Source organism: Crinia signifera, chromosome 9, assembly GCF_055691185.1.
Source record: "Crinia signifera chromosome 9, ASM5569118v1, whole genome shotgun sequence".
In the NCBI taxonomy this organism is placed as follows: Eukaryota; Metazoa; Chordata; class Amphibia; order Anura; family Myobatrachidae; genus Crinia; species Crinia signifera.
The window spans coordinates 48,565,450-48,579,620 of NC_139225.1; the positions used below are offsets into that span (position 1 = coordinate 48,565,450).

Consider the following 14,171-nt stretch of genomic DNA (forward strand, 5'->3'; position numbering starts at 1 on the left):
GGTGGGGGTACTCATCAATGAAAAGCCTAATCAAGGGGTACGGGAGAGAATAAAGGTTGGGAACCACTGGTCTAGAGTAAATGGCTTCCTCAAACTTATAAATAAAAACTTTCTATATAGTGATATTACCAAATAGCTATTGACATTTAATTTAGGTATTTTGTTATATGTCCAGACATTGTATCATACATTTGAAATGTCAGAGTTTTATAAAATTCTCTGTTATACCAACTCTCAAGTGCACAACAAGCCCCATAGTTCTATAAAACCACTTCTAAGAGTAGGAGCTGTAGTAGACAGATGGCCACAAAGCAAACAAACAAAAAAAAAAACATTTTTAAGTTGTATTTAGTATCCAAAATCTCATGTAGAACATTAACACACTCCGTTATACAGCACTTTTTTTAAACAGTGACATTATATAGCAATTACTTATGATTAAATTTTGGGTTCTGTTCTGGGTTAGATTTGGATATATGCAATACAGAAGACCTTTTCTGTTATTTTGGGGTAGAAATCAAGTTGCTAGAACATGCACACCTATCCTAGTAAGCATCATCCACCACCTTTTGTCATTCTTCCATATCTGAACATGTTGCAGCCTTCTTTATCACTTCCTAATACTGCCTTTTACTCCTTTCTTTGTTCCTTTAGGCTGCAATAGGACATACTGTATGCAACAATCTTACAATAACTCTTCTGGCTCCCCCTCATTCTATATAAATCTAGCTTTTATTGTGCGTATTAACAATTTAGGAAAACTGAAATGATCAGCTATTCACCAATGTAATAGATTTCTTTATTTTTAGCTATATTTTATAGATCTATAACAGACTTTTTTTTTATTTATCAATGAACTCCGTTGTCTTTTTTTTTTTTTACTTTGAAGTAAATTTTGCACCTGTTTGTTAAAGATTAATTCAGATGATCTCATTTACATTGACAGTAACAAGCACTTATTCCATCTGTTGTTTGTTAGACTAAATGGGATTTGTTTTATATAATAATGCTTTACAAAGAAAAGGTTTTGTACAGATGTTGGTCATAGATCATTGAAATTGATAGAGGACATAAGTCATATCTCCTTTCCTCCCATCACCATTTAGAATTGCATCTACTAAACTATAGTCTATTTCTATTGTTTATTGCTGGTCCTAACAAACCCTCAAGTAGTTACAGGTGATCTATGTTATTGTGTTGACTTTAGCAGAGCTGATATTGAGGTATAACTCATCCTAAACCAAAATAAAAACACTGCAAACACGGGGTAAAACATACTAATTATCTCATTAATCTTTGTAAAAAAATGAATCACATTTAAAACTGTTAAGAAGGCATGAGTCCAGAAAACATTATTTTGGAGAATTGCAAATTGTTAAGAACAAGAACCAATTGTTTTTTGATCACTAGGATTAGAAAAAAAAAAGAAAATCGGAAATCAATTCCAGAAACACTTGGGCTATACATAACATTATTTTGTTGCTAATGGTTTTATTAGACCTAGTGACCGTTTTAATACTTTGCTTTAAATAACAACATATTTGTGTTACTCTGCTTATAAATTACAGGTTGAGTATCCCGTATCCGAGTATCCATTATCCGAATTATTCCGAAAACCATACATTCCAGAAAGTGGAAAACTCACTGGGGACATTTGTAACAGCACTACTGGTGACATGATATGTAACTGGCACTATATATGTGCAAGACAATGATTGCTTGGCATTCAAATTCAATATCTGAGATAGTGCACACATTTTGTTTCATGTTTTGAAACCTTGTTTTTTGAACAAATAAAATATATTTGTGTGTATTTTATGTCGTAATAAAATATATTTGTGTATATTTTATGTGTTTATACAGCATACATGCAAGATACTTCAAAATACATAATTGAAATATTAAAATATTCCAAAATACGGAATAATCCTTTATCCAAAATTCTTCTGGTCCCGAGCATTTTGGATACGGGATACTCAACCTGTACTTGTAAGAATTAAGTTTTATGCTGCTTATTGGTAGATTATCTGCCCAGTAGCAAATCCAAAGCTTTTTAGCAAAAGGGAAATCTTTTAAAATAAGTGTTTTATAGAATGTTGTTGACACAGAATCATCACAGCAATGATCAGTGTAGAGTACACATTACAAATAAATCCTTCCTTGAAAAGGTATGAAACGAGGGCTGTCCGTTCTCAGTCATTGCAATATTTAGCATCCCCCTCCTGCTTTCATTGGCTGTAAATTGTAAGATGTTGCTTCTGCAAATTGCTCGCTCATTATCTTGCTGAATCTCAAGCTGTGTAGAAGGCATGACCGGTGTCATAAAGGCAGAGCCTGAGACTTCACTCGTGCAATTTCGCCATCTAGAATATAAAACAAATATATGTAAAAAAAAAGTCAACTCGCACAGACTAGCGATATCTGGTAGCAAACTGATCTGAACTACTAAAATATAAATAAATAAGTTTTACCTAAATAAGTTAATATTGCAGCTGCTATCTGGTATGCAGCAGATGTACCAATATATACAACTCACAGATACCAGGAATTCTATTAAAGCTCCTATCGGTGGCTTTGCAGATCCAAGCAACTGTGTACAAATATGTAGTGGTGGGTGTAGATCCTTTTGATAATCTATTCCTCGATTAACCATATGGCTGCAGAAATTGTGTTGGCTCCATGATTTTTGTAATATGGTAATGCAGTTGTAGGCATACCCCAAAAATAGTCACAACACGCCTGCAGTTTTACCTCCACTCCCCGTTACCTACCCCAAACATCCATGACTGTCAACTGCTTAGCAAATAAATCCTCACTGCGAGCAGCATAACCTCGGCACATGCACAGTGTGATCAATATGCATGCACAGTTGGCTGATCGCTCAACTGAGTAAATATCAGCATTGTGTACAATCTGAGGAGGGGGTAACTTTAGTATGCAATTGTAAGTGTTTTTGCTAATGGCGGTTAATTGTGAATTCCCATTTCTTCCCTTCGTCCAGAGTTAGGGACACTGGACTATGGGGGTACAAGATTGGCCAGCTGGAGCTTAAACTACTTTTGTAGCTTTAAAACTTAAGCTCCTCCCTTCTGTAACTCCAACTAGACAAGTACGATTTGAATGCTTGTTGGAGCTAGTCATATTTTGGGGGCTGTGTATTTCCACTGCATTTTTTTCTTTAATTTTGTACCTTTAAAAAAAAAAAAAAAAAAAAAAATAGTATACTAATAGCTTGGCTGTGCACCGCAGAGAACAAGTTCAGCATCTGAGGTGGGTGGCAGGGGGAGCTGATCGGCAAGTCACTTCTGAAGTGCACTAGCTGAGGTGGGTGGCAGGGGGAGCTGATCGGCAAGTCGCTTCTGAAGTGCACTACTCTCGTCAATTCTGAAACCGCCTGGACGCGGAAGCATGTCCGTTTCAGGCAGGCCAAACCAATGTTTTTTACTGGATGAGGGAAAGAGTACTGATCAGTGGAGCAATGAAGGTGCACGGAGCAGGGGCTGTAATACGGTCTGGTTCATGGGACTACAGCAAAAGCAACTAGTGTCAAGGGGAAGCAGAATTGCCTCCTCTCTGCTGCTCTGTTACTGGCCTACCCTGTAAGGCGAAGTACCCGGTGTTTTGTATGTTCAATGGCATTGTTTTTGTCTTCCGCTTTATGGGGATAGCCAATTGCAGGTAATTGGTTAGCTGGGTGTTATCCAATTAGCTATGAACACAGCACCTTGCTTCCTGTGGTCACACTATGGCAGCTTGGTCTTCGTGAGAAGCAAGGTCTGTGGGGCAGCGATCAAGCCACCCACAGTGTACTATGCTCTGACTGCATCGCTCACACACCCCTAGTTACATCCCTGTGTACAGAGAGAAAATAAGCAAGTTGCAGGTGGACTTGCTTTAAACTCTCTCAATCCATTAATGTTTCTATTTTGACTTTTTATCTAATTTACTGAAATGTTTTTTTATGCTGCAACATTATGTGAATTCTGACTTGCCTCTTGTATTTGGAAAGGCATTTCTTAACTTCTCCATAATATCGTCGAGGCACAAACCCACTTCTCTTGTCCGACTGTCAACATCATCTGTAGAGAATTGAAGTTAGAGGTTATTCTGTAGGCACACTAAGAGGAGTTGTAGAAAAAATAAACTGCCATAGTATATATTATTTCAAATAATAAACCTGAAAGACCATCCCCACAGTTCTTTGCATTGACAGTCTGTCTTCTATACGAGCAAATGGATCAACAGGGCTAATACTGTAATAAACAGAATCTAAATCTATAATTGAGTTATTCCCTTAAAAAAAGCAATTTTAAAGACCTATAAACTCCTTACTCCATGTAAATACTTGAGTTGTGAAGTAGGCATTGTACCTGCATCTTCGGTATCTGGGGTTCCATTGCTTTCCCCAGGGCACTTGCTCTCAGAATCGAGACTGGATGGAGAAGTCTTGCCTTCATCGGTGCTGGGCTGAAAACAATATGAATAACCATTACTCAAGAACAGTAAGAGCCTACCTGAACTACAAATATTTATTTATTAAAAATATATATTGTCTGCTTCCGGTTCCAGCTGCATGCAGGGAGCAGCGTGACCGCACAGCTCCGCCCTGTGAACCACTCACTGCCGCAAGCCCAGGGCACATACCCGCTCAAATTCTCCACCAGTGGCTGCCTCCCGCACTGGCCGCGCACATTTCTATCCCCCGGGGGGACCTCAGCAGCCGCAGCAGACCTGACAGGAGAAGCGCCCTGCACTCCAATATGGCGCCGGCTCCGCTCCCCAACCACTGGTGTCCAAGAAATCAGCAGCTGCCCGGGACACATCTCCACACACCCAGGTACCCAGGGATCTCACTGCCCCTATAACTTATGGGGATATTGTGTAAGCCATCACCTCCACCATGACCTCCCATTTAACTGTGTGGCGAGCGGACGCGGAATACATGTGACGTAATACGCGCGCGCTCGCCACGCTTCGGGCTCGATGGCTCACTGCGCTCACTACACTATATAAATTCAACTCCACGCCGACGTGGATATTGGGGGTATGAAAAGGACGGCAGACGTGTACCGCTGCGCACGCCATGCTTCGGGTTGGCATTGAGCGTTGGGTGGCGTTAACAATGGGGGGGCATTTGACATAGTCATTACCCATCAGGGTGGGTGTACAATCAAAAATCGGGTCTGGGGGGGCATTTAACATAGGAATCAGGCATCTTGGTGCCTGTACAATTAAAAATCGGGTCCAATCGCATGCGATGCGACCGATTTTTGGTTGTACAATGACATAAGATTAAAAAATCGGACGCCCAAATAATACACAAGTATCGGCATCTCTTATGCTATCTACCTACCATTATTAATAGGGTCACAGATGCCTGCATTGCTCAGTTTTCATTGTTATTATGTTTTCAAAATGAGTATACCACACTCCTTGGAGTGTTTTCTTTTCAGTTACCGGAATGTCAAATATATATTAGTTCACTATAGTATGTTGATCGTACTACTTGTATTTTCTTATGTTTCCTATGTCCTGTGCTGTTTTGTATACCCTCCCTTTTCTTACTTCTGTTTTCTCCCTTCCAGATCCAGAGTCTTAAAATATATTGCCACTTCTTATGTAAGGATGTCCGCTTCTCTCCACCCCGATACACATGACTGAATTGAAACTGGGATCATTCAACATCGGAGGCCCTCACTCACCGGCTAAACATCGCAAGGTATTATTATAACGGCGCAAACAGTCTTTGGATATTGTATGCCTCCAAGAAACTCACCTCCTTCCCCCTGAGATTCTCAAATTACAAATGCTAAATTGGAAAGTCATAGCATCGGCCCCATTCAATAGTAAAGCTAGAGGCATTGTTGTCCTAGCCTCTAAATCGACCCCTATAGAAATCTCCTCAACTCTCTCTCACCCAGAGGGCAGATATTTAATTGTACATTTTTCTATACATAACAGGCCATATATACTTTGTTCAATATACACCCCGAATACATACTCAAAGCTCTTCAAAGATTCTTAGCTTACTCATGCCTCATCTTATGTGGTGATATTAATCTTACCTCCCACCCCACTTTAGACAGGTCAGGTTCCTCGAAACAGGCCAGACACCTTCCCAGACTAGGTATTCCCTTTCTATTAGACTCTCTACAGCTAGTCGATACATGGCGAGCTCTTCACCCCCACCCTTAAAGAATACACCTGCCCATCTGTGGCACATAACACTCTTTCTCAAATTGATCTCCTATGCGTTTGTTTCCCTCTTTCCATTTGTTAAGGAAGCTAGCATTTCTCCTATTATAGATCATGCACTAATCACGGTAAAGCTGCAAGTTTCGAAAGAAACATTTACATGGCGTTTCCCAGCACACCTTTCGCACTCTTCTTCTTTCCAGACCTATCTAACTGATGTCTGGAATGATTATTACTCCCACAACAGTCACAAATTGGCTGAAAATCCTCCAATGTTCTGGATGGCAGACAAGGCAGTACTGAGAGGGGCAATACTAAAATTTGAATCTTTGCTACGGAAACGTCATTCCAGCTCGTATCTTTCCCATCAACAAGCTCTCACCGCATCATACTCCGCTTTTATGTCTAATCTGTCCACCTCCATGAAAAATACATATCTTCAAGATAAGGCAATCCTAGATGAAACTTTGCAGTCCATGACCGATAAATTACAGTTTACTTCTAACTAGAACTACCATAAATTTGGTAATAAGACTGGAAAACTCCTCACTAATATACTCAACTCCTCTAGACCCTCGATGTTAGTACACCCTCTTTTATTACCAGATGGCTCTCTTACCACGTCAAATTCTCAGATTTCCCAAATAATGGCAGACATCTATACCTCTTTATACTCCACTCCTCCAGCCCAACCTCTTCCTCCCCCACCTTTCCAATTGCTTCGTCCCCAAGCCTTCTCACTGACTTCTGGTCTTCCTTGCACTACCCTAGTGTCCCATCTCATCTACTCACTTCTCTTACATCTCCAATTACCCTAGACAAAGTCACCAAAACTATAAATTGATTAAAGTTAGCAAAAGCTCCTGGTCCTGATGGATTTTCCAATGACTTTCTCCGATAAAGTGGCTCCTATTCTGGTCTCCACTTTTAATCATATTCTCCAAAATACCGATCTTACCCCTCACTTCAACTCTGCTATGATTAAAGTTCTCCCTAAACCAGGCAGAGACCTTTCCAAACCATTTCTTTACTAAACTCTGACTACAAAATATTAACAAAGATTCTAGCGGATCGTGTTAGTACCATTCTCCCACATTCCACCAGGACCAGACAGGGTTTATAACCGGACAATACTCAGTCAAAAATATACGCAAAGTACTTGCAGCAACACAATCTCTGTATAACGCCACCAATCCTCTTTCCCCCAACCTGATACTATCCATAGACACCGAAAAGGCATTTGATTTAGTCCTATGGCCTCATTTATATGACTCAATGTCCAAATTTGGAATTCCCCCTCTTTTCATCTCATTCCTTTCCACATTATACACCTCCTCCTCTTCTCCAGATAGCCTGCTGCAATGGTTTTCTCTTCCCGCCCCCCCCCCCCCCCTTCCTTTCCTATCACTAGAGGTATGAGACAAGGCTGTCCACTTTCTCCTCTCCTCTTTGCCATTGCCCTTGAACCTTTGGCCATTGCTCTGAGAACATCCCCAACATTTACAGGCATTACTATTAATAATACTGAACTCAAATTAACTCTCTTTGCAGATGTCATGTTATTATTTATTTCGAATTCCCTCACCTCAATCCCAAATATGGAAATTATTGAATTATTTGGCCCCTTATCAGGATATAAAATTAATATCCGTAAATCTGAAATCCTCCCCATTACCCCTTTAACTCCTGATTTCACATGACATCCCATTCTAGTCCAGTTTAAACTACAAACATCACACATTAAATATCTAGGAGTCCTAATCACCCGCATATTTTATATAAAACCAATTTTGCCCCGTTATTATCTTTTATTAGCACCCAACTTGAAAGCTGGGACAAACTCCCAATATCTCTGCTAGGTAGAGCAGCGGTTCTAAAAAGCATAGTTTTCCCTAAAATCCTATATAATCTCCAACTACTCCCCTGTATATTAAGTCAGATATCATACAAATTAATAAATGCATGTCTAGATTCCTCTGGAGCGGTAAAATATCCCAAATGACCCTAGCAAAGTTGATGCTTGACAAAACTGAGGGTGGACTTAAAATCCCTAATATCCAGCGGTACAAAACCAGTCTAAAATAAATCTGAAGTGTGCAGCCCGCACACTTTAGATTTATTTTAGACTGGTTTTGTGATACTTCTTTCTATACCAACACCCAACTTGAGTCTGCCATTTTTGCTCCCTACTCACTTAGCGCCTTAACGGGCCGATTGATCGCAATCGCCCAAAATTGAACCAAATCGGCTCAGTGTATGGAGGCTTTCAGTGTTTTTACTTCAGGATGTTCAATTTATACAATTGCTCCAGTAATCTGGAGTTTCTATGAAATAGCATAAATAACCCACAAAGGTTATCCAGTCTCCAGATTATAATAAGATCTATGATTGTGCTGGTTAATTATATTTATAATAAGTCGATTTACACACATTTATCACACGGGATGCAGTGTAAATCCCGGCGTTCAAAATCCAGACGCCGGAATCCCGACACTTTCTCCCTCCGGGGGTGTCCACGACACCCCCGGAGGGAGAATAAATTAGTAAATCACACAGCCACCCCAAATATCATGGGTGCTGTTTGATCTCATTAGTGGCATGTCGTCTGTAGTGTGGGCAGGGACGTAACTAGATATTCATAGGCCCCATAGCAAAAGTTTGTAAAGGCCCCCTATTTAGCAAATGCCTGCCCCCCCCCGCCGTCATGCAAACATCCCTGCCACATTGCAAATAGATGTTTAGCATAACCATCCATTCCCAGGGGAGCATCTGGGGTGAAATCATCATGGTTGCTGAACGCTGAATGATTTTTCCCCTATTCGGAAATATACAGGTATGTCAGCTCCCGCCCCCAGCAGACAACTGCCCGCCTGTGCTCGCATGGGGATGCCCAGCGTTTTCCTGAGAGCACCCACTGTTTTTGTGGGCATGCCCAGGAAATGCGACAGCCACCTGCCTCCATCCCACCCCCCCATGCAAGTTTCCGAAGGCATCCTCACAGTGGCCCTGCACATGTGCATATGAGAGCAAATAAACGCATGCGCAAAGCGAAAAATCAGTCCCGGTGCGAATATGGTGTATTCGCACCGGCGACTGATCAAACCTGAATCAGGCCCTTTATTTCTCTATATTTGCTCATGTATAGTTATTGTAATGGTGCCCACACACAGTGCAATTATCTTGTGTGATGTAATCTTTTTATTTCAAATTGCCTCCCATGGGAAAATGAACATGGAGCAATTTGAACTAGACGCAATGCAATTTGGAATAAAAAGATTTAATCTAGTTCAAATTGTTTATTTCCAATGCAATGCGCGCTTCCACATAGTCAATATCATAAAATAGTGTGTACAGTACAAATCGCATAGCACAAATTTATATAGGCTCAAATCGCACCAAGCACACATCTCACCGTGTGTGGGCACCATAATACCCACTTTTTACAAAAATATAAAATGTCATACTGTCCTTTCATACCTGTAGCAGTAGCTCCCTGAGACGTTGTAGCTGGGACTCGAGCTGCTTATTGTGATCCTCCAATATCTGCATCCGAGTCTCTAGGCGGTTTTTGTGATGCCTGAGGATCCGTGCCTCACTTAACAATTCCTCACTCTGTATGTCACCACTGCCACTGCCCCCTGAATCTGGTGACACTTCTCCGAGCACAGCATTCTCTCCAGCCTCAGCATGCTGCCATTTCAGTCGTTTCAGCTCCCCCTGAAGAATTCTGCAAAATAAATACTGCATAAAGACCACCTACATTCCTTACTGGTAGTCTGTTCATGTACATACACACACAGACTATTTGCAAGCCAATTGACCTTCTAGTATATTTATGGATATAACCCCACCAAATCTAAGTACAGTACAGAATCTCTGCACGTTTCATCCGCCCACCTGCCGTGCAGCATAGTTTTGCCCATTTGTATGCTTTTTTGCTTTGCTAACAGAGCTGAATCAGGCAAAAAAGACTCTATAAAACAATGCATGTGAAACTAAATATCCTATTCACACCCATATTCATTTATCAGAGTTGCCTACCCCTCCCATGGAATGGCCAGGAGGGTCCCGGAAAGGGGGGCATTCTTCCCTCAGAGGAGTCTGTCGGAAATACTGGCATTACATGTCGGGGAGTGTGGCTAAAATTACACAATCGCTTTCACCACGCCCCTGCACCAACCCTTTTTGCTCACGGTAACGTCCCCGCCTCCCGGGGAGGGCAGCCAGAAAGTCAGCAAGTATGACCTGTATGGCTCTGTTAGCAACATATGTGCAGGGTTTATGCTCTAACAGAAAAGGAAAATCTAACAGATGTAAAGTGGGGTTTATTCTGTTTGATTTGCTCGGATGCGAATTCGCATCCTTGCGAGTCAACCTAACCCAGCTTTGTGAATTGTGGTACAGTACGCCTGCCCACCATTCGCAAAGCACATTCCTTCACACTTGCATAAACATCCATTTGCAGCATGCAGGGGAACACCCACATCATTTGATGGTCGGTGACCATCGACTGATTTGGAACGTGCACGCGTATATGTAAGGGTGCTCTGAGACGCCCTTACATATGCGTGCACATTCAAAAGGAAGTGGGCAGGCAGCTGACATCATGGCCTCATTAGCATGAGAACCCCCAGCTGCCCACCGCCCCTCTGGTGCTAAAACAGATGAACAGAATCTTATCAGAATACGGTACATTGTGTCTGATATCCCTGGACAGAGATCCCATATAAAATATAAAAATAAAAGTAATAAAAGGGAATTAAAGACTGAGAAGGGAAGTCAGCATTCTTCTATAAATTTACTGTCAAAGCACAATACACATAAACACATTTCGGGCCTTATACTAGTTCACTCTTACAGGCAAATTCTTCTCAGATGATCAAAACCATGTACACTGCAGGGGGGCAGATGTAACAGGTGCAGATAGAATTAGATTTGGCTGAGTTATTTTGTTTCAGTGCAGGGAAAATACTGACTGCTTTATTTCTACACTGCAATATAGATCTCACTTTGAAGTAAAACCCCACCCAAATCTAACTCTCTCTGCACATGTTATATCTGCCCCACCTGCCGTGCACATGGTTTTGTACATTTGAGAAGGAATTTGCCTCTAAGAGTGAACTGGAATAAGGCCCTTGGTCACATGTTTTAACCACCATGGGTGGTATTCAATGTGGCTGATTCGCCATGTTTTTATTGCGATTTTGTGCTGAAAGGCGAATTTTTGACTAAAACGGTGAATAACCCTATTCAATGACCAGATGGCGAATACATTTCAAGGTTTTTTTTGCCATGATTAACCGAGTAGCAATCGCTATCTTTTTGTGGTGAAGTGGAATGTGAACTTTTAAAATAAAATGTTTTGTTTTTTACATTTGGTGTCAAAAAATCAGGAATTTTATTCTGAGGAGGGGCATGCTATTTTTATTCATGTGCTGTAAGCACATGAATATATATTTAATTTTAAAAAATATATATTTTTTTTTTTTACACAGACCAGCCAGCAGGGGGCCGGAGTCGAGCCGCTCGTTAGATATTCATATATTCACTGCACTCGATCATTACATATGCATGATCAGGTGTAGTGAATATAACCAGTCCCTGCTGGCACCCCCGGGGGGGCAGCCTGTGCTACCTGGTACCCGGGGAGCCCCCCCCCCCCCCCCCCAAAACGTTCTGGGGCAGGCAGGGAGACTTCCATCTCCCTGCCTGCCGCCGTTCTCAGGCTCCCTGCGGCATCGCCGCATGAGTTAAAATTTCGCCAGTCAGGGGCAGCGAGCCCCTGACTCGTTGAATACTGGACTCGGCGAGGCTCCGGAACGCAGCGAGCAGTGGCGAATGTGCAGCGAATCCTAAACAGGATTCGCTGCACATCGCCAAAATGCTCATTGAATACTGCCCTATGTCTTCTCTTTTTTTTCTGCACATCTTTATATTTTAAGAAAGGTTGTTTTAACATATATAATAAAACTTATATTTTAGGCACACACTAACTTTGTTAAATTGGCATACTGTGTCCTCTCCATAGTGCACCCCATAAATCTCTACCTACATCCTTTATCTTTGTCCTTTTATAATATTAAAATAGAGAGGGGTAGCACCATGCCCTACACCATAAGGGTATAAAAAAAAAAATTGGGAGAACACACAGAGCCGATTTAAAAAGCAGCACTCAGTGCAGAATCAAAATAACCCTCCTCTAGAAACGGGTGTGGATCGTATTGTTGACACCACTTAGGTCGACAGTCATTAGGTTGACATAGGTTAAGTCGACATGGACACATTTCTAAGTCAACCACAGCCCCTCGCATCGCTTGCTACGCTCGCAATGCTTCGTGCACACTATTTTATTCTCCCACCACGCGCTAGTAAATGGTAGGGCATGAAATACCGCCTGTCGGCACATGTCGGCTCAAAAAAACAGTAAAAAAAAAAACATGTTGACCTGTCGACCTAATGCTGTGTCGACCTTGTCCCATGTCGACCAAGACACCTGTCGACCTTGCAACCTGTCGAACCAACGGTGTCGACCTAATGACTGTCGACCTAAGTGCTGTCGACAATATTACCGTAGAAACAGTATATTTGATTACATAGCATGCATAAACCCAATCTACAATATGATCAATATCATATAATATGGAATATAAAAGAACACTTTTTGCACATCTCAATGCAAAACGTCAAATTTATGTATAACGTTTTTAAAACATTTAAATGATAATAAATATATTGATAGCTTCATTTGAAGGGGTGCCATAGTAAACATGGTAATATAAACTTGATTTGGTACCTGTTCTCATGTTCCAGCTGGGCAAGGATCTTTTCCAACTCTCCCTGTTCTTCCTCTGGATTAAGGGGTCCTGCAGACTGTGAACTGCTACATGGATCACGGTCTGTAATAGGACTGGAATGGCGAAGCAGATACTGATCCTCATCCCTAGTAGAAGAACCGTAATAACACAGAAGGGTTTAGTCATAATATCACTATTAACCGCTGTATTTCAGGGAAGTTCAAAAATATAGGGGTGTGGCACCATGGGGGATGGACTTGGCCACAGAAGAGTACCAACTCATAGTGGGGCAGATGTATATGGTCAGTTATTCATATAACATTAGTACCCCCTTATACATGTTATGCCAGGTAGAGCCCCTTAAACACATTACACCAGGTAGAGTATCTAAAACACATTAGAGAGAGAGAGACAAAATGTGCCTGTGTGTCACCACACATGCAGGGGGTGGGGAAAAGCATAGAAGAACAGTGCTGCCAGCCAGCGACCACCGCCAGCCTCCAACTTGGAGTAGGAGCAGACCATGCACCCACATTAAAGCTGCGCTATGTGCAAGGCACTGTCTGCCCTACTTTAGTTATGTCTTGACTTACTCGGCGCTGCAAACAGGGGGGGAAACCATTAGATGGTGAGTGATTGTGAATGGTCTTGCACATGTGTAGGATTTTACATGTCAGAGGCAGTATTGGGCGGCGTTTACCTGATCGTGGGCTGCAAAGTTCGCAGCCCAGCATTCAGGTCTGGATCAGGCCCTGTGTCCAACTCACAATCAAACTCTATATATTCGGGGGCAGTACACATGGTGTAATGGTTGGCATTACTGCCTCACAGCATTGAGGTCATGGGTTCGATTTTCACCATGACCCTAACTGCAGTTTGTATATTCTCCCCGTACTTGCGTGGGTTTCCTCTAGGTCCTCCTGTTTCCCCCCACAATCCCCAAAAATATACTGGTTGGGTAATTGGCTTCTAACAAAAAAAATAAAAAATCCTAGAATGTCTGTGCATGAGTGTACATTTGGTAGAGAATATAGATATAAGCTCCACTGGGGCAGGGACTGATGTGAATGTTCAAATATTCTCTGTAAAGCGCTGCGGAATATGTGTGCGCTATATAAGAAACTGTCAATAAATATGTGGACCATACCCAGACTGGACTATCTTTGGCTTAAGTGTCCTTCT

At 41.7% G+C, this 14,171-nt stretch overlaps 1 protein-coding gene across 1 annotated transcript in view; it reads right to left on the reverse strand.

Moving 5' to 3' along the window:
- Nucleotides 1-330: 330 nt before the first annotated feature.
- DRP2 (dystrophin related protein 2) overlaps nt 331-14,171 on the reverse strand; it is a 113,641-nt gene continuing 99,800 nt past the window's right edge. Inside the window, exons 20-24 of the mRNA XM_083159037.1 lie at nt 12,989-13,135; nt 9,673-9,922; nt 4,371-4,467; nt 3,993-4,079; nt 331-2,363 (exon numbers count right to left, since the gene is read on the reverse strand). Coding sequence (XP_083015163.1) covers nt 2,320-2,363; nt 3,993-4,079; nt 4,371-4,467; nt 9,673-9,922; nt 12,989-13,135 — 625 coding nt within the window. The 3' untranslated portion in view covers nt 331-2,319. The remainder of the gene's footprint in view (nt 2,364-3,992; nt 4,080-4,370; nt 4,468-9,672; nt 9,923-12,988; nt 13,136-14,171) is intronic.